Source organism: Abramis brama (assembly GCF_963993115.1).
Source record: "Abramis brama genome assembly, chromosome: 17".
Classification (NCBI taxonomy): Eukaryota; Metazoa; Chordata; class Actinopteri; order Cypriniformes; family Leuciscidae; genus Abramis; species Abramis brama.
The window spans coordinates 32,867,642-32,894,094 of NC_139979.1; the positions used below are offsets into that span (position 1 = coordinate 32,867,642).

The window sequence follows — 26,453 nt, forward strand, 5'->3', positions numbered from 1 at the left end:
ATAGAAAACTAGAATAGGTCAGGTAGAACAAGACAACTAAAAAAAAGACTAAATAATAAAGAGAAGTTAGACCGAGAAAACCTCAAAGCAAAAACTGCAAAGATGCAAGGAGCTACAGCGAGAACAATCACACCCGGGGATGAGCACAAGACTAGAGAAAGGTCTAACACACAAACACAACACAACAATCCAGCAAACACACGAAGCACATGAGGACCAGGTGAGCACAATAAGTCCATTTATATTTAATCAAACAATTGTGAATTTGAAATAAATGAGCATAAATTTATCATGGCAACATAATTTCTGCTATGGTCAGTTTTGTCTCCACCACCAATGTTTTCTTTAATTTATTGTTCTTTCTCTATTTGCAGACATTTTGGACACCTGAACAAAAACATATAGCAGTTGTACAGTTCTAGACCCGTGCAGGTTATACATTCTTTAACAAGAAATGATATGAAAAAATGTTATGCAGAAAACTTCAGTTTCATAATAATATAATATAATATAATATAATATAATATAATATAATATAATATAATATAATATAATATAATATAAAATAATATAATATAATATAATATAATATAATATAATATAATATAATATAATTAATATAAAATAATATAATATAATGTAATAATATAATATAATATAATATAATATAATATAATATAATATAATATAATATAATATAATATAATATAATATAATATAATATAATAATATAATATAATATAATATAATATAATATAATATAATATAAATACAAACTGAAGCATTTAAACTGAAATCTACATGGATCTATAGCAGTTCACCCGAACATTGCTATTATTTCCAGTTTACTACAAATCAATCAAATGCATCATTTTGCATCTTCATGCATGTTTTTTTTTTTTTTTTTTTTTTTTCCAGCATGAGTGCGACATCAGAAGTGCAGATTAGAGGGAGTAGTGTCCACCACTATGAAATGTGCACAGCAGGGATGTATCCAATAATGACGAAGCGTCTCCAGTTTGCATTTAGTTTGTGTGTGTTATTGTGATGGCCAGTCCGTTACTGTGATGTGTTACCTGTAATGTTTTTGGCAAGCAGTGTTTGCTGATATTTTCAGTGTCTCTCCCGCACACAGTTCACACACTCCACTTTTGCTATTTTCCCGTGGCTCACGTCATTGCCTATGGTGCCTTAAAATGCCGTCTAAATAGGCAGCTCACTTGTTTTTGGAACAGAGCATATGTTTGTGCTGGCGGTTTCACATTTACCCCACACACAATTGCATCGAAACTCATTTTTGAATTGCAGAACACTGCGAGAACAGAAACATGACATGAAAAATGTGTCTCGGTTTGGTTCCACCTGATTGCAATTATGTTATTTTTTTTTTTGATTGGGGTTTTGTGCTGTGGAGTAGAAAAGTGCTGTCACATGGAGGCTGATCCGACACATGAGGCTAGATTAATGACTCCCAGCCCTGCGGTGTAACCATCAGGTATCCAGTAAGACACGTGTCTCTGGAGGCAGGTAATGCCACAGACAGGAGCCATCATGTTGATTTTGGGAAGCTGAAACAGTGCCATTCCATTCCTTCCCTCTTTCTTCTCTTCTTTCCCTGAGGAATTCTTGTGGTTGCATCCTCTACCTCCTGGGAGACACAATGTGTTGCTTTCCACTTCCCCAAATCATATCTCTTCTCAAAGCACCACAACAACAAAACATCCCTTTGTCCTTGCCTGATCCGACCTCTGAACTAAGAGGAGAGCATTGGGTCTTGGTTTCGCATTCCCATTCTCTTTGTTTCTTTTATTTTATTGCTTTCCATTAAAAGATAACTAAAAAGAGCACTAGCCTAGGAGTTTGATCATTTCAGGGTGTTATATATTACTGGTCAAAAGTTTGGATTATGATTTTTTGATCTCTTAAGCTCACCAAGGCTGCCTTAATTTGATAAAAAGTTCAGAAAAACATGCAGTAATATAAGGGAAATATTATTACAAATTAAAATAGCTGTTTTGAATATATCTCAAAATGTACATGTATTACATCATATATCACAATTGTTCAGCGTTTTCAGACATATAATGTTTATTTTATGATTCTGACATTTCAAGACATTTAAATTTATAATATAAAAAAAAAAAAATTCTATTTCAATTAAACACTGTTTTTCTTTAACTTTCTTTTCAAAGAATCACAGTAGAGTGTTGGTGCTTGCAACGCCAAGGTCATGGGTTCGATTCCCAGGGAAAGCAAGAACTGATAAGAATGTAAATGTGTACCTTGAAATGCAATGTAAGTCGCTTTGGATAAAAGCGTCTGCCAAATGCATAAATGTAAATGTAGAAAGACAAATAAGTACAAGCAAAAACATTTGTAGTTTGTTAAATATACATTGAAGTCCATTGTCTATGGAAGCAATAAAAATCCTTTCAAATATAATTTGACGAAGTGTTTTTTTTTCTTTTTTTTTTTTTCTTCAATAGCCTAGTCTACACATTGTGTAGGTAACTATAAAGTTTACTCTAATCTTAGAATATTTTAGGTACAAAATTAATAGGGCCCTAAAGTTGTCATCTTTTGGTGAATTTCTTAGTTTTGAAGCTAAAGTTTGCCTTGTGCTGTCAGTGCTTAAATGCGTTAAAATCCTTTGTTTCTATAAGCTAAATTATATGTGGAAGACTGAATCAATGCAATTTTTCTTTAACTTTCTTTTCAAAGAATCTTGAAAGAAATGCATCAGTGTTTCCACAAAAATATTGCACTTTTCAGCATTGATTATAATAAAAAAAAAATATATAAAAAAAAAAAGAGCATCAAATCATCATATCAGAATGATTTATGAAGGATCATGTGACACTGAAGACTGGAGTAATGATGCTGAAAATTCAGCTTTGATCACAAGAATAAATTACATTTTAAAAAATATTACAATAGACAATAGCTATCTTAAATTGTAATATTTCACATTAATACATACAAAGTTGTTACTGTATTTGTATCAGATAAATTCAGCCTCGGTGAGCAGAATAGACTTCTTTCAAAAACATTATTCTTAAAAAAAAAACATTATTCCAAACTTGAAGCGTCAGTGCCAGTGAGAGTGACGCAGCGAGGGCTGTGCTGTTGTTGCACTGGCTTTGCTTCAGTCAGCACCTAAAGCCATCATTAGATCTGTGTCTCTGACTGCTGGACTCTCTGCATGTTTATCTGTCGTTGTCATGATCTGTGCCAGCTCAGCAGCCGATGCTACAGGACACCTCAGGGTTCGAGTTCATGAACAGATCAGCAGAGAGGAACGCTCATCCACATCATCCCTCTGGGACTAACGTCTTCATATACGGATACCACAACAGAAGCATTATTTTGTACTGCCATCTGGCAATTACAAAGAGCGTCTGAATTTAAAAATCACATTTGCATTCCAAATTATGCAAGAACCACTAATAATATAAACTCAGGCTCATTTGGAGAAACATTTACATTTATGCATTTGGCAGACGCTTTTATTCAAAGCGACTCACATTGCATTTCAAGGAACACATTTACATTCTTATCAGTTCTTGCTTTCCCTGGGAATCGAACCCATGACCTTGGGAGCCATGACATTGCAAGCGTCAACGCTGCAACGCTGGCAACATTTCTGCAAAATGATACTATGTTGCATATTGCAATTTTTGCGACACTGTCCAAATGAAATGTCCAGTGAGTGATGCTCAAAGCATGTTCAGTTTTATCAGAAACAAATCTTGCTACATTACATCACATCGGTTTTTGTACATTTCGTGCCAGTTCTGAATTGAATTGTGAGTGGCGCTGAAAGGTTAATGCTCTGTCACATAAATTACACACCGCCTACACTAAACCCTAAACATACCTGATAGTGTTAAAAAAAGCAAATGTGAAATATAAACACATTTGCTGAAGCAGCCGTGGCATTTAAGCTGCTTCTACGAGTCTCTTTTATCAAGACTCGTGTTTCACGCGACTATCTACGCATTTCACGAGTGCACTGCTGTATCAGGAGTATCGAGTGAGTTTACTACATCAGAGAAGCCACACATATGAGCTGGTCATGTGATGCAAACATCAACATTTATGTTTTACTATTTATACATTTCTACTTTTTTATGCTCTCCTGTCCATATCTGTCTGTACCAAATGTACCAAATTGCAAACAAAGCACTAAATTTCGTTGTGCAGTTGTGCAATGGCAAATTCTATTCTATTCTAGTTTACGAATCATGCTCTATTATGGTAATTTGGTAAAAGTGATTTGAGGTCATAACATATTATTGTGCAACAAACTGCATTAAAATAAGTCTTTATTATTCTATAATCTACCCCTGCAATCATAATTTGTGTGAAAAGGAATACAAGGTTGGTGTTTTGCTGCCATTAGTGTTCATTCAGCTGGAAAAATCAGTATATGAGTAGGTGTATTTTAGGAGTTTTGCAAAAATGTAGGTAGATGCATTTTTTTTTCCAATGAGCTTGTGTTAAATAATATTGCTCATACTGTGAATAAGGGAATTTGAACTTGCCCATAACCCTAAGTACTAAACTTTGGCACGTGCCTTGTCCTGCACCATTTGTATTATGAATATTATACACTCACCTAAAGGATTATTAGGAACACCTGTTCAATTTCTCATTAATGCAATTATCTAATCAACCAATCACATGGCAGTTGCTTCAATGCATTTAGGGTTGTGGTCCTGGTCAAGACAATCTCCTGAACTCCAAACTGAATGTCAGAATGGGAAAGAAAGGTGATTTAAGCAATTTTGAGCGTGGCATGGTTGTTGGTGCCAGACGGGCCGGTCTGAGTATTTCACAATCTGCTCAGTTACTGGGATTTTCACGCACAACCATTTCTAGGGTTTACAAAGAATGGTGTGAAAAGGGAAAAACATCCAGTATGCGGCAGTCCTGTGGGCGAAAATGCCTTGTTGATGCTAGAGGTCAGAGGAGAATGGGCCGACTGATTCAAGCTGATAGAAGAGCAACTTTGACATAACCACTCGTTACAACCGAGGTATGCAGCAAAGCATTTGTGAAGCCACAACACGCACAACCTTGAGGCGGATGGGCTACAACAGCAGAAGACCCCACCGGGTACCACTCATCTCCACTACAAATAGGAAAAAGAGGCTACAATTTGCACGAGCTCACCAAAATTGGACAGTTGAAGACTGGAAAAATGTTGCCTGGTCTGATGAGTCTCGATTTCTGTTGAGACATTCAGATGGTAGAGTCAGAATTTGGCGTAAACAGAATGAGAACATGGATTCATCATGCCTTGTTACCACTGTGCAGGCTGGTGGTGGTGGTGTAATGGTGTGGGGGATGTTTTCTTGGCACACTTTAGGCCCCTTAGTGCCAATTGGGCATCGTTTAAATGCCACGGCCTACCTGAGCATTGTTTCTGACCATGTCCATCCCTTTATGACCACCATGTACCCATCCTCTGATGGCTACTTCCAGCAGGATAATGCACCATGTCACAAAGCTCGAATCATTTCAAATTGGTTTCTTGAACATGACAATGAGTTCACTGTACTAAAATGGCCCCCACAGTCACCAGATCTCAACCCAATAGAGCATCTTTGGGATGTGGTGGAACGGGAGCTTCGTGCCCTGGATGTGCATCCCACAAATCTCCATCAACTGCAAGATGTTATCCTACCTTGTTGAATCAATGCCACATAGAATTAAGGCAGTTCTGAAGGCGAAAGGGGGTCAAACACAGTATTAGTATGGTGTTCCTAATAATCCTTTAGGTGAGTGTACTTTAAATCATGTGGCTCGTTGAGCAGAGTTATGCTATTACTTAAAAAAAAAAAAAGACTTTTTGTTGGACAATAAAACAAGCAAAACCATGCCATGGATGTACATTAAAGCAGGGGCAGAAGCCACAGACACCAGAATATCTTTTAACTTGGGTTAGTAAACATCACAACAACCAAGAACACTTTATCAACCCCATCGCAACACAATATTAGCAAAAGAAACTAGCAACCACCCAGAATGCCGTAGTAACCTATCCTGACCCTAGCAACCACCTTAGCAAACGCAAAGCAACACCTCGGCATCAAGCCACAACATCCTATAGTCTTCCCATTCAGGTGCTGAAGTGTGAATGAAAAGAATAAGTTCCCAACACAACATGCAAAAGTGAGATACTTTTTTTTTTAAGCATGTTTGATTATTGTCTAGTTGTAAAGATGTGTGTGCTGGACAAAGGGACAAAAAAATTATAATATTGCTCTAATAACACCTTACATGACGTTCTAATATGACATGATGCGATGCTGTGACACAAGAACGTATCTTTTATATGTTAATCACAGTTTTTGTCACTGGTTTCTATTCTGCAACATTGCGACTAACAGCATATATACTTATTGTGTTTTCTATGATTTTGACTAACAGCCATAATGAAAGCGACAATGTATAATTTACCTCAGATCTTGAAAATAGCTAAAAGGAAATGAAGAACATTCAGACTGTGAACTCTGTGTGAACATGCAACTGTATTCCATTACAAGACTGTAGCAGTATGCATTTTGAATAATGTTAAAATGGTTTAATTTCTATTAATTTTATACTCGATGACACAAACTGCAAAGCAATGCTGCAAGAACCACCTGGAACATTTTAGCAACAACTTAAAACACCTTAGCAACCACCCAACCCTGTCCTAGCGACCACATAGCAAGTGTTTAATTAACTGTGTGTCGTGGTCTCACTACCAAGACTCCATTCAGAAGACTCCATGGTAGACCATTTAAGAGCATATCCATTTATGTGAGTCACAAAAGATGCCTGTTTAATTGGCGAGGCCATTCTTTGTCCTCCAAACTAATTTATGTCTCCCAGAAGAGGAGTTTGAGCATGCATACATTGGTTCAAGGTCACTTAGATATGGCACTGACCTGTCATATCTTTGCAAAGAAGGGAGAAAGATTGAAAACATAGTTCAATAAAAGACATGAAGCCTCTATTTAAAGAAAACTTTATGAATTCTATGTCTCTACTTAGGGGTGGGTGAAGTTACCAAACTCTTATTCACAATATGAGTCATTTTATTTCATAGTAACAATATAGTTTTTTTTTCTGAAAATAAGTTTAATACTCCCATCAATCAAAACTTTGCTGACACGACATTGGCTGGCTTTATCCAGGCTTTTATCCAGTCGAAAACCAAGGTACAAGATTGACAGGGCACGGAGCCTGTAAGGCGCTCCCTTTCTGTTTTGGTCAAAAACAAAAGCTGTGATTGAAGGAGAGAGAAGGGGAATGTCTCATTTGATCCGGAAGACTCTAAACTACGGGGGAGAGATGGCTTTTGAGTGTTGGAATATGGATTAGAATCAATATTTCATTGAAAATGAACATGATGCGAACTCTATCTCGAAAACGCTCATGCAAACAAACGAGGATATTTAATTTTTCCCCTATTTTTTCATTGTTTTGGGTTAAAAAGTGGGATGCATTTTGAAGAGTAGACCCTTACATTGAAATGTATGCTGTTGTTTCTTGGATTCGTCCAAACTGGTCTGAACCATAGGAGATGAAAGATAAGTATTGCCGTTCATTTTGTTCATGTTTACAATACCAGTCCTTCTGCATTTAATTTAACCCTTTCCTCTCTGGTGTATTGATTGCAAAAACATGTTTAGAACCACTGCCGGCCCGTCCACTGGCCGATGCTAGTTATGAAGTTAATACAATATTTAAATACAGTCAGTAAATAACAGAGATATGGACTAAATAAGAAGTGCTTTATTACATTTTTAAGGTGGGTCTAGCTAATAGAATAAAGTATTAAAATGTAAAAATAAAACACTGGATAGATATTACTGTATAAATGAAACATGCTGATTCTTATTAAAGCTACAAAAGTTATTCAGTCAAGAGCAGTGAGTGATTTCTCTTTGTCTATTGCCATTTCATTAACAGACAGCAGCAGGTTCATTAGGCTGGTGTCACTTTAAGACCTAATGCTCAAAGTATGGAATTCTACATTCCAAATTCCATTTTTGGAACTTTCAAATATCAAATGATGCATTTAAAAGTGTATGTTCCGAACACTGTGTGACTGCATGTGTGTGATTGCCCTTTCTCCGACCCCTCTACCCCTCTGCTCAGAGCAAAACAGATTCAATATTAAACGCAGGCACTCAAACACTAGTTTGATGTCACTCTTGCCCCCTGGGTTTCATGTTTTCTTCTATTCTTTCAGCTAAAAGATAAAGAACTTAATGCAATCTTACTAAGTGACACATATTACTAGCACTGCTGTAGTACACACAATCATTTTCAAAATACAAACCAGAGAAAAGTATTGAAATGTGATAATAGGATGAGCTATAAACACATTACGTCTAACTCAAATGATGTTATATATTTATAACGTCACATTATTTTCCATCTCTCTCAAATGAAGCATTTCTGCACAAATGAGCAGAACATACAGGCATGTTCCCCTATTTTGTGCTTTGAGATGGCTAGGACTTGTCATATGAGATGTTTCTCACTGGACCATAAAGCTGTCCAGCGGTGGTCAAATGAAGAGGGTAGACATGTAACAACAGCTTATGAGTTGTGTTTTGTCAGCAGTGGTCAGATCAACTTAGATGATGGAACATCCAAAACAAATCACTTGGAAATGTTGAATAGCAGTAATGGTATTGTAACATGTGTTTACTGAGGAACCACCCAGAACACTAGCATCTTCCTATAAGCCTCTCACAACACACTAATATTGTGGAGACAACTTTTGCATAGACAAAAGTGAAAATTTTGAAAATATAAATGGAGGTAATGAGGCAACCATCCAGTGGTCACTGTTGTGTGTTGCCCCTCATCATAAGAGAAACGCAGAGACACTGGTTAACCCAAACTTTCAGGAGTAACGTAAGAGACATGAACAAAAGGGACTTATGCAGTTGAATCTCTCATACTCTCAAATGCACAAATGCTTAAAAAATGCATGAATACAAAGACTCTTATTAATACGAAGTGTAGTGAAGTGCAGTACAAAAACTGATTTAAACTTCCGTGAAGCAATTTTAAATGAGTGTTTGCCGGAGGAGATTTCTCCTGCTAACCTGACAAGATCTGCAGGATTTACTTTATTTCTTGTATTAATTAATTTCTTTGTCTGGACAAAATAGTTGTTTAGATAGTAAAACAATAACATTTAAACAATAACAAAAGTTAAAATCATAAAATATAATATAGAAAACATATACAAATGCATATGTATTGAATCTATATATTGAACAGTGAGAATGTATTCCATTAAATGAAATATATTAATATTTATTAAATAAAAGTATTTCATTTATATTAATTTGGTGCTGTCAACCAAAGACACATTGTATTGATTATTAATTAATTGATTGCTATCTCAACTCAAATATGTTTGTAGCGGAAAAACCACATGCAATTCAATTATTATAAGACCAAACGCATTTTGAAAAGGTCAGATCAGATTTAAACGTTTTTTTCCCCCTCATTCAGAATGCTATGTGACTGTAACATCATACACAAAGCTCAGTATATAGTCTATACGCATTGTTATATACATTGTTAAATGTGTAATTACATTAATGTCTCTGATGTGTTGTTTCATGTCATAATGCACATGATGAGACACGCATTTCAGTTTTCTGTACTCTCTTCCCTTAATGATTCTTGCATGACTCTTGGCTTTGTGTTGGCGCTTATGTAATTACTATAGCAACTAATCACCCGATATCTGGATAGTCAATGCTAAAGATGGAATATGAAAAACAAAATTTGTCTTGTGTACAGTATAAAAATAATTGTATTAAAATAAGGATCATGTTACTAAAAAAGAATGTGTTGGCTCAAAAAAATAATAATAATGCAACAGTTTGCATCAATTTATTTTAAGTTATGACAAATTGAAATTAAATTATGTTCATCCAACACATTATATTGAGTTAAATGAACTTAATGTTTTGAGTAGTCAACTTAAAAATGTGTGTTTATGTTAAAAATGATTAAGTCGCTCTTGATATCCCTGGAACCAATTAATCTTATATATTTCAGTTAAAGTCCACAGCTCTCATAGCACATGCTAAATGTAACTTATTGAGCATGTATATTTAATGAGCAAGTATATATAAATAGAAAGTTGTATATTGTTGAAATTAAATTAAATTAAATGACATGCAATATTTCACTTTAAATAAATTACATTTAGATATTGACTTAATTTTTTAATTTAATATTCATATTTAGAAAATGATTTAGATATGTCTACACATTACAACACATTAGAAATGCAACGGTCTACTACAGTGTCTGAAAGGCAATGTTGTATTTGTATTTTTTTTTTCAGGCTATGTTAACTGCAATTAATGCAGCCTGACTCAATTCACACTTTCTTTTTATACTTTCAGCCTTATACATGCTATTATCTATTGTTTTTTTGTTTTTTGTTTTAACACTTAATAGATAATTTGAGAAATGATGCACTGTAAAAAAATTTAAGCCAGTACAACAAAAAAAATCTTAGTACTAATTTCCTTCAGCTTTTTCTTGTTTACTCAACTTTTGTAAATAACAGTTAGACTGACTGAAATTAAGTTGTAAGTCTTACAATTTTTTTTTTATTGGGTTAACTTAAGATTGTTAGTTTTCTGGAGAGGTGCAACTATTTTTTAACAAACCTTTTTAAGTTGAGCCAATTAAAAAAAAATTGTCTCAATGTCTGAAGTTGAGTGAACAAAAAAATCCTAAAGGAAATTGGTACTAAGTAATAATATGTTAAGACTGGAAACTACAATAACTTTGCCCAAGTCAAAAACTGAAAACAGTGAGTCAATGTTAACAAAACATTTATTCAGAAGCATGTTGAAGGCAAATAAAAATGTAATTTCAATTAGCTGTCATCATGACAAGAATTTTCTTTTTTTATTCAAAGGAATATATTACCCCAAAATCATAATTATTTACTTTTTTCTGTCTCAAACTCATAGGACTTATTTTCTTCTGTGCAAGACACAAAGACATGCAGCTGTAATTTGTATTTTCTGAAGTAATACAGTTTTGGGAGAAACAATAAACTAACAATTCTTTTTAAATCTTGATATCCGATTGTATTCAGAAGACATGGATTAAATCATATGTGTTACATTTATATAAAACATGGCTTACATTTATATCTTTATGTTCTAGAGAAGAAATGAAGCCATAAAAAGACTATGCACTAAATAAGAGTACAAACTGGAACAAATAAATGCTCAATCTTACAATTATCCATATGGATTGCAGCTACTTGAACAATAATTTTTTGAAGGACCGGACTCTTGCTGAGCACTTTAAGTCAAGACCAATAAACAATTTTTAATTTAGTCAAAAGTGTATTTTATGTATTTTAATTGTTTAGGACAGTTCACATTGAGGGTATAAATCAAGCCAAAGATGAGAGCAACAGCTGTGGCAAAGTTCTTGCACATTATCTAGCCCAATCTGCTCTTATAGTACTACAGAGAGGCACCTTATAATTGGGTTGGAGTGGAACAGTTGCAACATCATCTTCAATGATAGTTAAGATCCTCATCTTCTCCCCTTGTGAATGTCTTCTGGCTCTGTGTCCTGCAGTAGAAAATAAATTGACATAACTTTTTTTTATTTTGAATTACGTTACACCACAGAGTGACCCTAAACATGTGCTCATGTACCTTCACTTGAAAAGTAAAGGTGGTCATGTTTTTAAGCTTGTTCAAATTCAGCCATAGAACTAAAACTGATAAACAGAATACATCTCCCAATTTCCTGCACCTGTGCTGTTAGATGCCATGCAGTATTAAAGGGATAGTTTACCCAAAAATGAAAATTAGCCCATGATTTACTCACCCTCAAGTCTGCCACTATATCACTGCCCTTATAAAGCTTGGAAGAGCCAGGAATCGTTTTAATATAACTCCAAATGTATTTGTCTGAAAAAAGAATGCCATATACACCTAATGACTTCAGGGTGAGTAAATCATGGGCTAATTTTCATTTTTGGGTGAACTATTCCTTTAATATAGTTACACGTGGCACAACGTCATGGGGATCTGGTGAACAGGTGAAATTATATCAAGTGTGAGTGTATATGCTGGTGACACACATCTTCTTACCAGGCAAGTCTTCAGGATGTTTCCTGACTTTTCCCTCATAAACAAAGGTAGAGCTCTGAGAGTTGTAGCCTTTCTTTGACCAAGCACATTGTAGTTTCTGTGTCTGAAAGACAGAAAACAAATATGGAACAAGCTATGCATGTTATATCCAAAGAGAAGCATGGGAATTATCTTGAAAAGGAGATGGCAAAATTCAGCCTTTAACCAGAGAGATATGACCACATGCAAAATAATTACCTGATGATTAAGTTGGTCTAGGAGGATCTTCATCTCATCGTATACGCTCCACCACTTGTTTTGTACAATTAGATGTGTATTCATCTAACTAAGAGAAAAAGGTGCTCTTCTGATTAGTTTGTGTAAACCTGTAATACTCAGCACAGACCCTGAAAAAAAAAAAAAAAAACATTGTTAAAACAGTAAGAATTAAGTGTAGGCCTACACGTTAATTCAGTTCTACTAACTAAAAATGATAAACTCACCTGATCTTTCAAAAACAAAGGCCACTGTTTTAGCACATCAGAGGTTCTTGTTGCTGTACTGATGTTCTTTAGTCTAAAAGGGACAAATACAACATAACAAAGATTCATATTAAACTAAAAAAAAACAGTTACAGTAGGTTAATTTACATATAGTAAAAATACTACAGAAATGGAATAATCAAATGTGAAAAAAAATAAATTCATTTTTTCCTTAAAAATACAAAAGTTATTAAAGAGCAGTGAGCAATTTTGTCTTTCATTGATTAACAGGAAGGACACTGACAGCGGCAGATAACATATTTTCACTTTAAACATTATTTAATATACAAAGCAAACATGCGTATTTTTAACATAACATTTGTTTTGCATATATAGGCCTATATTTTTTCCCCTCTAAATTGTATTATATTGAATTATATTGCACTACTGTAGAACGCCTGAGCCTCAACCTAAGCATGTACAAATTGTCACTGACATTTGTATATAGGCCTAACTTATATAACAAATAAACTTGAAATTGAATTTAAATCGAATAGACTACTGTCACTTTAAGAGCTATTGCACAGATTTAATACTGAAACATCTGGATTTTACAACATTGTTTGTTCACTTAAGACATAGCCGACTGTATTTACATGAATACTACACACACAGTGGGTTTTTTTAAATAATTGTGTGTAATGTTATTTCACTATTAATTAGCAATAAGCCTGAAAGATAACTGAATTCGCACTCACATTCTGTCTGAGATAAACAGCTCTCTTCTGTCTCAATCAGCGCAAGCACCAGATTTGAGTCTTTTTTAACGACTTACTGCGCTTAACATTTTAAACTTCGTGCACGTTCTTGTCTTTTCTCATTCAAGCATGTTACCTCACTTTAACGTTAGTCTAGGTGTCAATAGTTAAGTAAGTTAGCCATCTACGCGGATAATCTCTAACAATAGACACTTATCGTCTCCACAGAAAATATCTTTTAACATAATACTATATTTTACCAACATATGTCTGCAATCAATGTAGCTTATTTTCATTCATAAAGCAAAATAAAACTTACCTCAGAGATGAATCCAGTCCCTTCGATAGCGTGGTTGAAGGAGGAAACCCCGTGTAATGTACATAGAGACAGACTGCGCATGCGCGATGGTGGGAAGTTAAACGTTCCAGCACAGAAATCAAAACATTAAGTTTTCTCAACTTATTTTTTTGTGTTCATTGGACAAATAGTAGTAAACATGCAGTTAAATAGTTTTTATAAGTTAACTCAACATTGCGCTCAAACATTTGCCCACTCAACTTATAATCTTAAGGTGAGTAAACAATTTGCAAGTTGGATTTTTTACAGTGTGTCCATTGACGTTTATATTGTGATATAAACCGACATGTGATGGTGTTTTATACATACATTTTGAATTCTGGTTATTTCTTAAATAAATGAAACATCAGAACCCTCTGCACTTTTGATTTTTCTTCTGAATGCCTGTGGGCGAGCTGGAGACATTACTACAACTGTTGGCTCATTGAAGAGAAGATGAACTGCTGTGAACTGATCGACCCCGAACAACATTTGGCTGTGTGTTTAAAGAGAGTTGCTTTGCATCTTATTATAGTTTAATATGTGTGATTATTGCTTTATTAACAGAGCTATGTGAAACTGCATCTGAGATGCTTTGCCAGTAGAGTGCAACAAAAAGGTTTCCCCCATATTCTCCATTGTTGCAGCTCCTCTCTTCCCAGTCTGTCAGTAACACTCAGGGGTGCTTTTCCCGTATAACGCCGTAACTCGCTGCTTCACTACCATAATACGATGCATCGTTGGAAAAATCAACCAGATAATCACGACTATTTCCGAAACTATATTGTCGCAAAGTGGTCGTTCAACAACGTTAGTTTATGACGTCACACACGTGGTGGAGTAATAACTTATTTTAATTAAACTGTTTGAGATCGAATTAACGCTAGATGTTTTGCTATAAATTACAGACATGGCATCTGAGGACTATATCTCATTATTCTCAGTTATTTTGCTTTATTTCCAGATTCAAGCATAGGCTCGTTCTTAGAGCACGTTCACACATGCGCACTCTTCTAAAACGGTGCTTTAAATCTCTTGACAAACTAAAAGATGTAAATAACATTTGTATGTATTCTAAATAAAAGACACAGGTTGTACTGAATGTCAGCTTGCTTATTTTGCTCAAGATAAGGATTTATTGAGTCCACATGTCATGCAAACTAGAAACTCTTCTTCTAACCACAGGTCGAGAGCTGTCATTCCAACCACACAACTCTGCGATGCTGTTTGCGAATGTTCGTTAGAACGATGGTTTCGGGAAACACCGACTCGTTGAACTGCTGATAACGACGGAACTTGCGAACATAGTTGGCTAACGATGCTTTTGGGAAACACACCCCTGTTTAGTTCCTGTCTCTATGAAGCCCCTCCTTCTGAAAAGCACACTGTGCTCTGATTGGTCGGCTGTTGTGATTGGTCGAGTGCTTCGAGTGTGTTTGGGAAATGTCCCGCCCCTTACCATAACTGCCAGTTTCAACACAGTACTAACTAACTCAACCAGGCCCCGCCCCTTTATTCTGCGTATTAATTATTTAAATGAGGAATATTGTGACGTGTTCGTTCCCGGAAGAAACTCAAGACTACAATGGAGGCGTTTCAGGGAGTTCAGAAACATTGACACTGATATAGGGAATAACTTTGAGCTTAACTTTGCAGAGCTTTTTCATGCTCTAACAGCAACATTACACACTAAAGAAAGATGAACATGTAAGAAAAAGCGTAATATGCCCTCTTTAACATTTTTAAACCATGTTTAATCGCTGAACTCCTGGTAGATTCGAGACCATCCATAATCTTGACAACAATCAAAGTATACAGTTCAAATAATGAGAATGCTGGCATCTGGGCCATATTGGTTTCAGCGGTGATGTTACCGAATGGTCAACGGAATTGCTTTTCATCTAGATAAATCTACGAGTGAATATTTTGGAGCAGGGAAACCAGCTTTCCACGAAAACCTGTAATGGAGTTGCTCCTGCTGGGAGTAGGTGCTTGTTTCCATTGTTGTGTCAGGAAGCGCAGACATACATTACAAACGCAATGGTCTATTGTAAGCACACGGTGCCGAAATGCTCACGCTAGATTAGATAACCCAGGGCTCTCTCACAACAACACTCGGGCCGTGAGGGGGGGCAATGACATTACGGCTGTGGCAGAAATACAGATGATTTCCCATTTAACACTCCATTGAGCTCCAGGTTATTCCAAGTCCTGACTGGAGCCGAGATGCTGGAAGTACTTTTCAGCAGTTTTTTCATCACCTTCCCCCCTCATGGGATGCCGAATCCATTTGCTCACAATAAAGAGCAGGAGGTTATTTTGTTGGGTCTCTATAGGACAATACCAATGTGTGTGTAAAGGAAAGTGTGTTTGGGAGGCTGAGAGCAAGCAAGTGAGCGAGTGGAAGGAGACAGGGAGAGATGAAAAGAGGGGTAGAGAGATGATAAAAGCCCAGGAAAGCTGGTCCAACAGGAGACAGTAGCAGTCTGAGTCGAGCTCCGGCCTGTTTGCCAAACAAAGAGCCGGCAAACTCAATTAAAGGGCAGATTTCCCTCCGGATGAAGGGCGATGTGAAATTATCCCTGCCTGTTAAACCTGTCACTTCATTTCACTCTAATTATTACCTCTGATCCCCAGGAACATTTAGCTAATTGTTTTTCTCTCTTCTCCTTCATTATGTTTAATGTGACATCAAGAAGATGCTTTATGGCTTAAGCCCTGGGGTCCTTTCCATAGCGAGAGAAAAATTGATTTTCTGTGTCTCTAAACTGATATTAGTGTGACAATGTCATTCTGTTTATTTCTTTATTTAGTTTATTCATTATGTGTGATGGTCGTGCTGGTGTTGAAATGTCAAAAGCTGTTTCAATCGAGTGTGTTTGAATATTACGTTTCATGTTATCTATTAATTCAACCCATGATGCTGCATTTGAGTGGAAATCTTCAGCTCTGACATCTGTAGAAAAAGATTATCAACTAGAAAAAGAGGACATTTGAATGGCTTGTCTGAGAGTTTGAAGGTTATGTGGGCCTCATGTATTTTTAATATCTTATTGGCCACATAACTGCAGATTAATTCAGTTGTCAGTTCACCTGTTCTGAACACACACAATCCAGTCATTTACGGGAGTGAGAAACACATTCTACAACCGAATTAACTTCTACAAATAATGATTCTAGGAAACTGCCCTGTACAGCACCGAACTGAACAACTAGTTGTTAATGACATACAACGAGATTTATGAGAGATGACAGACGAGAGAAACATCTTTGAATGGTAAAATATGTATATACACAATCCTTGACTCATTTGTGTTGCTAGATCTTGCAAGCAAATCAGCGAAGAAGAAGCCCATAAAAAAAAAAAGAAGAAATACAGGGAAATGCTTTGTGCTGAAAATAAGACCGGGATATCACGACCCACACCTTCTCACTTTAATAACTCCATAAACTCGATAGCTTTTTTAACCAAGTTTAAAACACAAGCCCAAAAACACTTATAAGTGGACATGGCAACACTGCAAGAGCCGCTCTGTGAAGCAGCCGTTAAAAGCATTAACAAAACACAAAGCCTCCGACAACTGTGCTTTAGTTAAAAGTCCTTTGTCACTGTAATATTACGTGGTCGGAATAGGATACCAAAACACGAGAGATGCCAGAACGTTGCTATGGTTACTACGGTGTCAATCATCGCAGTTTCGGAGGTAAGTCGCTGACCGTACACACACAGAACGATAATTTAGGTGACTCACTCCTGCATGTAAATGTGGTTGTCACTCCTCAAACTTTACTGTGTGTGCATGGCCATTGTAACAAAGTTTATAGTTCAGGGAAGAAGGGGGCGGAAACTGGCAAACGTACAACGTAACTTTAATCATAAAATAAACAAACACTAACAAAATGAAAGTACAGTGGCAGCCCCACATGGACGACTGCAGCATAAACGAAAACAAAACAACAGCGTAAAGTCCCACGTCTGGTCCTTTCTCGTCTTCCATTGTCGTCATTCCTCCTTTTGTCCTTCCGGAGTCGAACTCGAGACCTGTGTGGCATGTCTCATCAACACTCGCACCGCTGGCCTCATTCCTCTTGGCCCCGTCCTGTTTCAGTCCACACCCCCCCATCGAGACTGCGCTCCATCGAGCCGGCCGCAGCATCCGGGGTTAAAGACAGACGAGGATAGAGAGGGGAGAGGGGAAAATTCATGGTCCAGTTCCCAAAACGCACTGCCATCCGGTCCTCCACTAGCTGGGAGAACTCCTTCGCAATGCGGAGGGAAGGGAAGGGAAGGGAAGGGAAGGGAAGGGAAGGGAAGGGAAGGGAAGGGAAGGGAAGGGAAGGGAAGGGAAGGGAAGGGAAGGGAAGGGAAGGGAAGGGAAGGAGAAGGAGAAGGCAGGAACCAACAAATGTTCAAAGTAACTTTAATCATACAATCACAAACACAACAAAACGAAAAGTAAAAGTAGGCAGCCCCTCACAGACGACCTCTGGCAAAACATCACAACATGTCTGTCAACTGAGAAAGATGCTTTTCGCCTCTATATTAGTAGTTATAGCAACTTGTGTCAGAGTCTCCATGGATGGAGTTAGAGTCCTGATGGAGTTAGCCAAGTTTATCCAGTAATAGTTGAGCTTCGTCAAGCCAATGAACACTCTGGTTTCAAGATAAACAGAACTCTGCTGCCAAAAAAGCTGCCAGCTTTGATTTGTTGGCAAAATATACCTCCATAACCGTAACTAATTTGAAGTATATTGTGACACTTTGACTGAAGTACACAAATTGAAATCAAATGAATTAAAGGCTAGGGAAGAACTTGAAACTGCAGGTGTAATTAGTTGTTGATTTGCAGACTGTGATTACAGGCAACTGTATAAGATGCTTCTGTAGAGAGCTGGGATATGATTTTTCTGAATTTATATGAATTTCCATAATTTAAGACCCATGTGATTTGCGTATGCAGATTGAAACCATGAAAGGGTCTCAAACAATTACTAAACAAACTGCAAAATGTACTGCATGTTTCACAACTCAGCCTATTATAACTATTTTCTATTTTGATATATTTAAAATATCATTTATTCATGTGATGTAAAGCTGATGATGATCCCTCAGAAATCTTTCTATTATGCAGCATTGCATTATTTCTGTTTGTGTGCCATCCTCACATAGTGCTGTTGTGAAGAATATCTCAACATATTCCTTCCATATCTCATCACTCAAACATGATACGATCTGAACATAACCCAGGCTTTATGCAGTCCTCCAAATAAAAGGTTAAAACATTCCCAGAGCAACATTTTAGTGGTTCACGGATAAGTAGTTCTATAGCAGTGCTAGAGCCCCTGTGACACAAGCCTGTATCTGTAAATCTATGTTGAAACATGATTCTCCTTAAGATGCTTCGTTTACAAAGTGCAGTTTGTAATTCCGTCCTAACTTCCTAAAGATGATTGGTTTGGACTGTATATATCATTATTCTTCTATTAGCATGAGTAATCAGCTGGGTGTTAAGTTGACTTGTTCCCGTCTGTGAATGAGGTGTTTAATATGCGGCTGAAGGCAGGCGGTGTGTGACCCTGTGCTGCTGTGTGTGTGAGAGGTGTGTGTGTTGAACATGTGTCTGGGCCCGTCTGGATAAGCGTGCGTGTTTAAGAGCGCGACGGGTGGATCAGTGCAGACTGAGCTTGAGTGGATCTCTGCTCTCATTTCCCTCGAGGCTCAGCGGGTCGAGATCTGTGCGCTAGAGCATGTGTGTGTTTGTCTGTCAAAGCACCTCTCATCCATCTAACCGTCTGTCTATCTATCTATCTATCTATCTATCTATCTATCTATCTATCTATCTATCTATCTGTCTGTCTGTCTGTCTGTCTGTCTGTCTGTCTGTCTGTCTGTCTGTCTGTCTGTCTGTCTGTCTATCTATCTATCTATCTGTCTGTCTGTCTGTCTGTCTGTCTGTCTGTCTGTCTGTCTATCTATCTATCTATCTATCTGTCTGTCTGTCTGTCTATCGGTCTGTCTGTCTGTCTGTCCGTCCGTCCGTCCGTCCATCCATCCATCCGTCCATCCATCCATCCATCCATCCATCCATCCATCCATCCATCCATCCATCCAGGATTCAATTAATGTGGAATTTTGACGTGCTCACAGATGTGTGTTTATAACTAGTCTACAACTGCTTTAAATGTGGCTCATCTAATCAGATTTCAGCCATTTTTCCATTTATATTCCCAGTCCTTTGTTTATCTCTCTTAGTCACCGTCAATTCTCAGCTCTCACTCACAACCCACTCTATCTGTACAGGAGCGTCTCGTTTATCTGCGATACACTCATCCTCTGTTCCCATTATTCCAACTCCATCACTCTCCATCACTCATGTGCTGCAGTCATCTTCAGGGGTCATTTCCCTACATCATTTCCCAGACAAGAGACGGGATACGCAGAAAGCATATTGTCATTACAACCGAAAAGCCGACTGTAATAATGATACATTTTACACAGTCAATTTCCCTCCCCATCGAGCCTGTTCTCATGACAACATTTTAAGATCTTAATGGCGAGGTGCGTCCCATCTCTCCCATATATTCATGCTCTTAATGCCCTCGGTGCGGTTCTACATTTGAAAAACTCCAAATAACTCTAAATCTAAGACAGACTGTGATGTTTGCAGAGCTGGGTGGAGTCGTAAGGCAAGAGAGCCGAGGGAGAAATTACGCTGAGCACATTGAAAGCAGTGAAAGAAACAAACATAAAGCCCCATCTGGAACATTGCCCCAGGCAGGATCACAAAAACAAACAACAGCCTGGAGGCAGGCCTTTCTGATTCCATGTGCACTCGCACTCGCACGTCCATATTGTTTTCTTCATCTTTAAAAGCGTGCACTCAGGTTACCTAGCTCCATAGCATGAAACATACAATTAAGGCCATGAAATGGAACAATTAAAGCCAACTTTACTACTGTGTTGGCTATTTAATGAGCAGATAAAATGCAGGGACTTGATTTAATCTGGCATTGTTGATATGGGTTGTGAAAGGTGAGTACTGTATACTGGAATGGAAGCAGAACTGAAGATGATTGGCTTAACTTTAGTGCGTCCTCACATGCATCATGTCAAGTGAGCAAGTTATGACATTTTGATTACAGATTACAAAGTGAATAAAAATAATAAATGCACAGATAGATTGTTATGATAACCGAACAAACTAGACAAACTAGATCTAACCCACTAACACATTAGTTTTCTAGTTAAATTGGTGGTAATGGTTAAAGTACTGTCACTTTATTTAAGATACCCTTTGTTTTTGTGGTAGATAACTATATCAGCCTATAATGTAATTTACTGCTGTTGTATCAATACTTTGAAACTGTATCTTGTCTAACTAAAAGCTATTTATAAAGTAGGTTTCCCAATACTGACTATAATGTCATTACTCAGAAAGTTTCCAGCCCCAGGCGTCTCAGAAATCCCATAATCCAACGAGTCTCTCCATACCCATCTGGATGATTGACAGGTGGGTGAGACTTGTTTAGTTGGGGCAGGAGGTGTCAACCTTCACTCCCACTACACAGATCCACCAGAATATCACACTCGATAGCAGCCCACCCCTCCACAAGCAATTTTATGATTCGTTTAGCTCAATGAAGGCAGTTTATTACAGTTTATTTATCAATAATGGAGTCTCTGTAATTCGTTCTTGAGGCTGAGAGCAGAATGCATTCAAGAGATTTCGTACAGAGGCCCAGAACTCTGCTCAGGTACGCCAATGAATTTCACACGTCATTGTGCTCTGAATGCAGTTGGTAATACTCAAGTGTGTGTTGCATTGTCAGCATTGTCGTGAGGAATGCTACAGGGAGCAAAGGTCTTCTTCCATGGTCAAGTTTTCTCTTAATACTGTCATAGGCAGAGCAACATTTTCAGAATATTTTTGTACTTTCACCTGTTTAGTAAATATAGCACACATGCTAGCTACCTGAATAATAGCACATCTGGCGTAATGGAACAGACATTTGATAGAAACTGCATTGAAGCCAACATGATTTGCTGCTTGCAACTGCATTTCTGTATTTCCGAATAAAAAAGTGTTTTCAATGAGAAAAAGAAGGGAGGGGCTAAAATGTGATTGGATCGTAAAAAATCACCATTGCATAGAAACATGAAGACAGACCTGAAAAGTCTGAAAAAGCTTTTACAGTTACTGGTTAACATTAACGAATATTGACACCAATGAAAAAGAAAACGAATTTCAGAGGCAGAGTAAGTTATTATATTTCAATGAAAAATGTGTAAGACAAACAAATGTCATTTTGTGCACCAATGAATTGTTCACAATAAGACCAGGAACGTGTATTAAGAAAGTAAATACTGCATTTGTGTACTAAGTGCTTCTGAAATATTTCAGACAGAATTTTAGAAATATGTTCTGTTCAAAACCAACCACTTTAAATTTATTAAGACCATATTTTGGGTTAAAGTATAAAGTATTATGCTATTTTAAAGGTGTCTAATCTTATATTGAAGGTTTCTTACAATGGGTTTAAATTAGTGGTGCAACTTATCACAAAACTCACGGTTCTGATCATATTACGGTTTTTGAGTCATGGATCGGATCAGCAAAAAAAAAAAAATACAAAAATTGGGGGGGGGTTGTTGTTTGGGGGATGTAACTTTGCTTTTCACTTATTGCTTAAAGGTGCTCTAAGCAATGTTGGGTGACGTCACTTCTTGTTGACGTTCGGAGGATTGTCAAACAAAATGGAGGCTAGCTCGACCCTCCCTCCTCCTCATCCCGTCCCGTCCCCTCCCCCTCACCCTCCCCCTCCCTTCCGTGCTTCCTGAAACAGGCTTTTCCGATGTAAACACGGAACTTTGCCCGTTCCATCTCCTTTTCCCTCTTCTTTGCTATTTGTTAATCGGAACGTCGTCTCTTTGGTCGTGTGACGGCCATATCAAAATTGTAGAGAATATAATTCTAACGTCAGTCGTTGTCTAGGACATCCCTCCTCTAGCTAACTTTCTTCATGCTTCTCTCTCCTCCACTCCCCACACCCCCCTTCATGTGCACGCGCACTGTTTGCTGTATGTGACAAAAAATGTTTCGGCCTAAAAAAAACGCGTGACATCGCTTAGAGCACCTTTAAAGCCCACTTTGCTGTTTGATTAACATTAATGACAGAGAGCAGCAGGCATTTATAGACTGCTGTCACTTTAAGACCCAATGCACTGACCCATTATAATGATACACATCCGATTTTTTTTTCTCAACTGTTTACATTCACTTAATACATAACCGAGTGAATACTTGCCGAGACGGGTATTTTGACATAATTGTGTGTGTCCGTTCAAGTGCAAGGAGACGCGAAAGAGGAATCAATTTGATTAATTTGAACACAAACCAAATCTTCCAGGTATCAGCTACAATCACCATGTTTGAGGGCGGGTCAAAGTAAAAGATTAGAGAGATGCAGGCAGCCAATGAAGGCTGACATTATGCAAATTTGTTATGTATGTAACAGGAAATGAGACTGGAATTAGTGACGAATCGTTTTGGCAGTTCATAATCGATTCATTCTTTTAGGAGACAATAACTTTATTTGTCAAGCACTTTCTTTAAAACTCTGCAGACCTTTTACATTCACAACAGCTACACTACATGAAAGGTAGTATTTGAAAAAAGCATAATAGGGGCACTTTAAGAGTGACTGATGGAGTGCAATGAAGAATAAGTTTTGCTCATGGACTGTTAAATCAACACTCAGGAATAGGTACGCATAACTTTCCAGGTATTACATCAGAAAATGGAAGAGTTAGTTGAGAGAGAGAGAGATAGAGAGAGAGAGAGAGAGAGAGAGAGAGAGAGAGAGAGAGAGAGAGAGAGAGAATAAGCAAGCATGTTTGCGTGGGGTGGTTGGGGGATATGTCAGGATTGTTTACTCACTATTAAGACAAGTACATAAAGAGTCTGAAATTTGGCCCCAACAATAGTCAGCCACAAGAAGCAGGGCCTTCGGCTCAGGGCCAACATCCCATCATATTTATCTAACACACACACACACACACACACACACACACACACACACACACACACACACACACACACACACACACACACACACACACACACACACACACACACACACACACACACACACACACACAGCCTGAAACACATGATAACCCTGCTGACACATGTCATCGTGTGCCATCGTGTTAATGTGACTCAACTCAGCTCAGTTATGAAATTAATTTAAGACACATCCCACTGAGCCCAAATCTCTTACTCTGTTTTATTGGCTCTCTCTGCCTTGAACTGTTTTAGTTTGATAATTTGAAAAGTATTTTAAAAACTGCAACCAACTTAATATAGTGTCTCTCGCTTGTTTCAGACAAACACAGCTGCTGCCATCTTGCATCTCTGTTATATTTATCAATTGTATTGGAAATAAAATCAAAGGACTTCAGTGTTATTGGTACTGTAATGTTGTTGTTGTTAAAGTCGCCATGAACCAGAAGTTACAAATGACTTTTCTCCAGTGTTGTAACGTATTTCCAAGTGAAACGGAATATTGAACAGAGGGCAGGGTTTTACTTTAACGCTCCTCCTCTCCATCTCTCGCTCATAGCAGACTAACGGTTAACGCGCCATAGCACACGACAGGAAGAAGAGAAGTCGTTTCGAGGGGGGAGGGAAGGATAACATATTTGATTAAAGAATATAAGGTCACATGAATTTTTTTTAATTAATGAAGTGCACAGATAAATCATTTGTAATAAACACACAATATTACATATAAAAATACGAATTGTAAAATTTGATTTCATGGCGACTTTTATAATATTCATCTTCTTGCCTGGATGATTGTTTTGTACAATGTAATGAATTATAAGATAATAAACAGGTGAGATTACTTATTTGTAATAAGTGGTATGACTGTACTATATCCTAGTCTAGTTTGAACTTGTTCAGTCATCTTGGCTGAAAGCTAGCAACTGTTTCCTTCGCGGAAACTTTGCGTTAATTTTGGGCTAATTCTGCGATAACAACTGGCTGGATATACAAGTAAGGTGAATTATTTCTTCTGTGGAAATTGCCTTTATGGTATTTTTTATATTTTTTTTTAATAAAATTTTTTTTTTTTAACCATGTATATAATTGGTTAGCCTTTATGGAGCTCAATTATATTAAGTTACTTGACATAAACTCCTAATCCAAAGAATTATGGCTGTTATCCAGAAAATCTAATTAATTAAATTCAAACACAGTTGTATATAATGCACAACATGTGATCCAATTTAGGCACTGCTTGAGTACATTTTAAATTATTTAAATAATGAAATAATTAAAGCTCTCTACTGTATATTTTAATTTTGATTTGTTGGAAATTATTTTATTTTGCTAATCAAAAACTCTTCATGTCTAACATCTGATATCTAACATCCTGTCAGCCTGCAAAGGCACTAAACTCATTAATAGATAAACAGCACACATCATCATGAAATATATCAAATGTTAGATAACAGATCAAAAATTCTATTGACCACACTATTCACACATTCTAAATATCTGGGGCATGTTTGTTATTTTTAGTGGCATTTTTGATCCAAGCCCTGGTTGATTTGGACCCTGATTAACTCTGAGAATTACAAACACACCAAGGTTATTATCATAAAAAGTTTAGTTTTCAGTGCTGGAAGGTCAGATTTAATTAATCTCCAAAGCTGTCAGCATATTCTTTCAGAAAACAACTGAAAGCGTCAAGGGTAAAATTTATAGACAACCAATCGTAGTTTGTGTATGTGATATTCAAGACTGCTAAAATATGATGATGCCACAACAACACACCGACCTGCAGCAAAGTGTTAACTTCAAATAGTGCTTCAGCTGTTGTCTCAAAACACTGTTAAAACCACACAGAACTGAATTACATTCAAGTCTAGTTGATGCAGACGGCCTTAAACCCTGTTCTGTTTTATGGACTTTTAGTTTGTATTTCACTGTTTCCCTGTGTTCTGTTTCTTCTTTCTTTTGTTCCCCATTTTCCCACTTCTTTTCCGTTTTCTATGTTACTGATTATGCCCTTGTTTGTTGCCATGGTTACTGATTGCTTTGTGCACCTGTTGCTTGTTCAGTTTGTTTTCTCCTGCAAATTTAAGCCCTCAGTTTTTTTCTTCTCACTGACTGGTATTGTATTTATGTTAGTGGTAAATGGTAAATGGACTGCATTTATATAGCGCTTTCACAGACCTATGGCCACCAAAGCGCTTTACATAGCCTCACATTCACCCATTCACACACCGACGGCAGCTGGGGTTAGGTGTCTTGCTCATGGACACCTCGACACTTGGTCAGGTTGAACCACCAACCTTTCGGTTTGTAGACAACCTACATGAACCACTGAGCCACTGCCGCCCCGGTCTAGTGAAAAGGTCTAAAAAAGTCTAGCGAAGCTATGATGTTGTTTCGTGCTTTCTAGATTGCCTTCTTCCTCTTGTAAATAAACAATGACTCCTCGTCCCTTGCCTGCAACACAATAACAATATAAAAAAGTCATACAATTTTTAAAAATAAAACAATCGCACATACAAAAAATGCTTTAAACTCTATTGCTCTTTTCAACCATTTGTGAACTGTTCACAGTTAAACATTGTAATATTAATACATCACTGAGCTATTATCTTGACATTTCATTAACAAACAAATCAGTTAATTACACAGCAATCCGCACACTCAGT

The 26,453-nt window shown here is 37.1% G+C and overlaps 2 protein-coding genes across 4 annotated transcripts in view; one reads left to right on the forward strand and one right to left on the reverse strand.

Moving 5' to 3' along the window:
* grik2 (glutamate receptor, ionotropic, kainate 2) overlaps window positions 1–26,453 on the forward strand; it is a 236,771-nt gene that overhangs the window by 99,655 nt on the left and 110,663 nt on the right. The window lies entirely within an intron of this gene.
* Window positions 10,565–13,758, reverse strand: LOC311067053 (uncharacterized protein). Of its 2 annotated transcripts, XM_084088606.1 has the most exons (6): window positions 13,703–13,758; window positions 12,647–12,719; window positions 12,402–12,550; window positions 12,165–12,267; window positions 11,899–11,981; window positions 10,565–11,637 (listed from the first exon to the last, which is right to left on the reverse strand). In XM_084088606.1, the coding sequence occupies exons 3-6, from the start codon at window positions 12,483–12,485 to the stop codon at window positions 11,599–11,601; spliced, it is 309 nt and encodes a 102-aa protein (XP_083944732.1). In that variant the 5' UTR covers window positions 12,486–12,550; window positions 12,647–12,719; window positions 13,703–13,758; the 3' UTR covers window positions 10,565–11,598. The 2 variants fall into 2 exon arrangements, 1 of the variants encoding a protein (XP_083944732.1); XR_014603165.1 differs by lacking the exon at window positions 11,899–11,981 and having other exon boundaries at window positions 10,591–11,637.

Bases quoted from the DNA above. Each gene is read 5' to 3' on its own strand.
- LOC311067053 (XM_084088606.1), bottom strand. From the start codon at position 12,485: ATGAATACACATCTAATTGTACAAAACAAGTGGTGGAGCGTATACGAT. The intron at 11,982-12,164 runs GTAAGAAGATGT...TTCTTTTTTCAG, and splicing joins ACATCCTGAAGACTTGCCTG to ACAAATACATTTGGAGTTAT. The intron at 11,638-11,898 runs GTGAGTAAATCA...TTTCTACTGCAG, and splicing joins ATATAGTGGCAGACTTGAGG to GACACAGAGCCAGAAGACAT.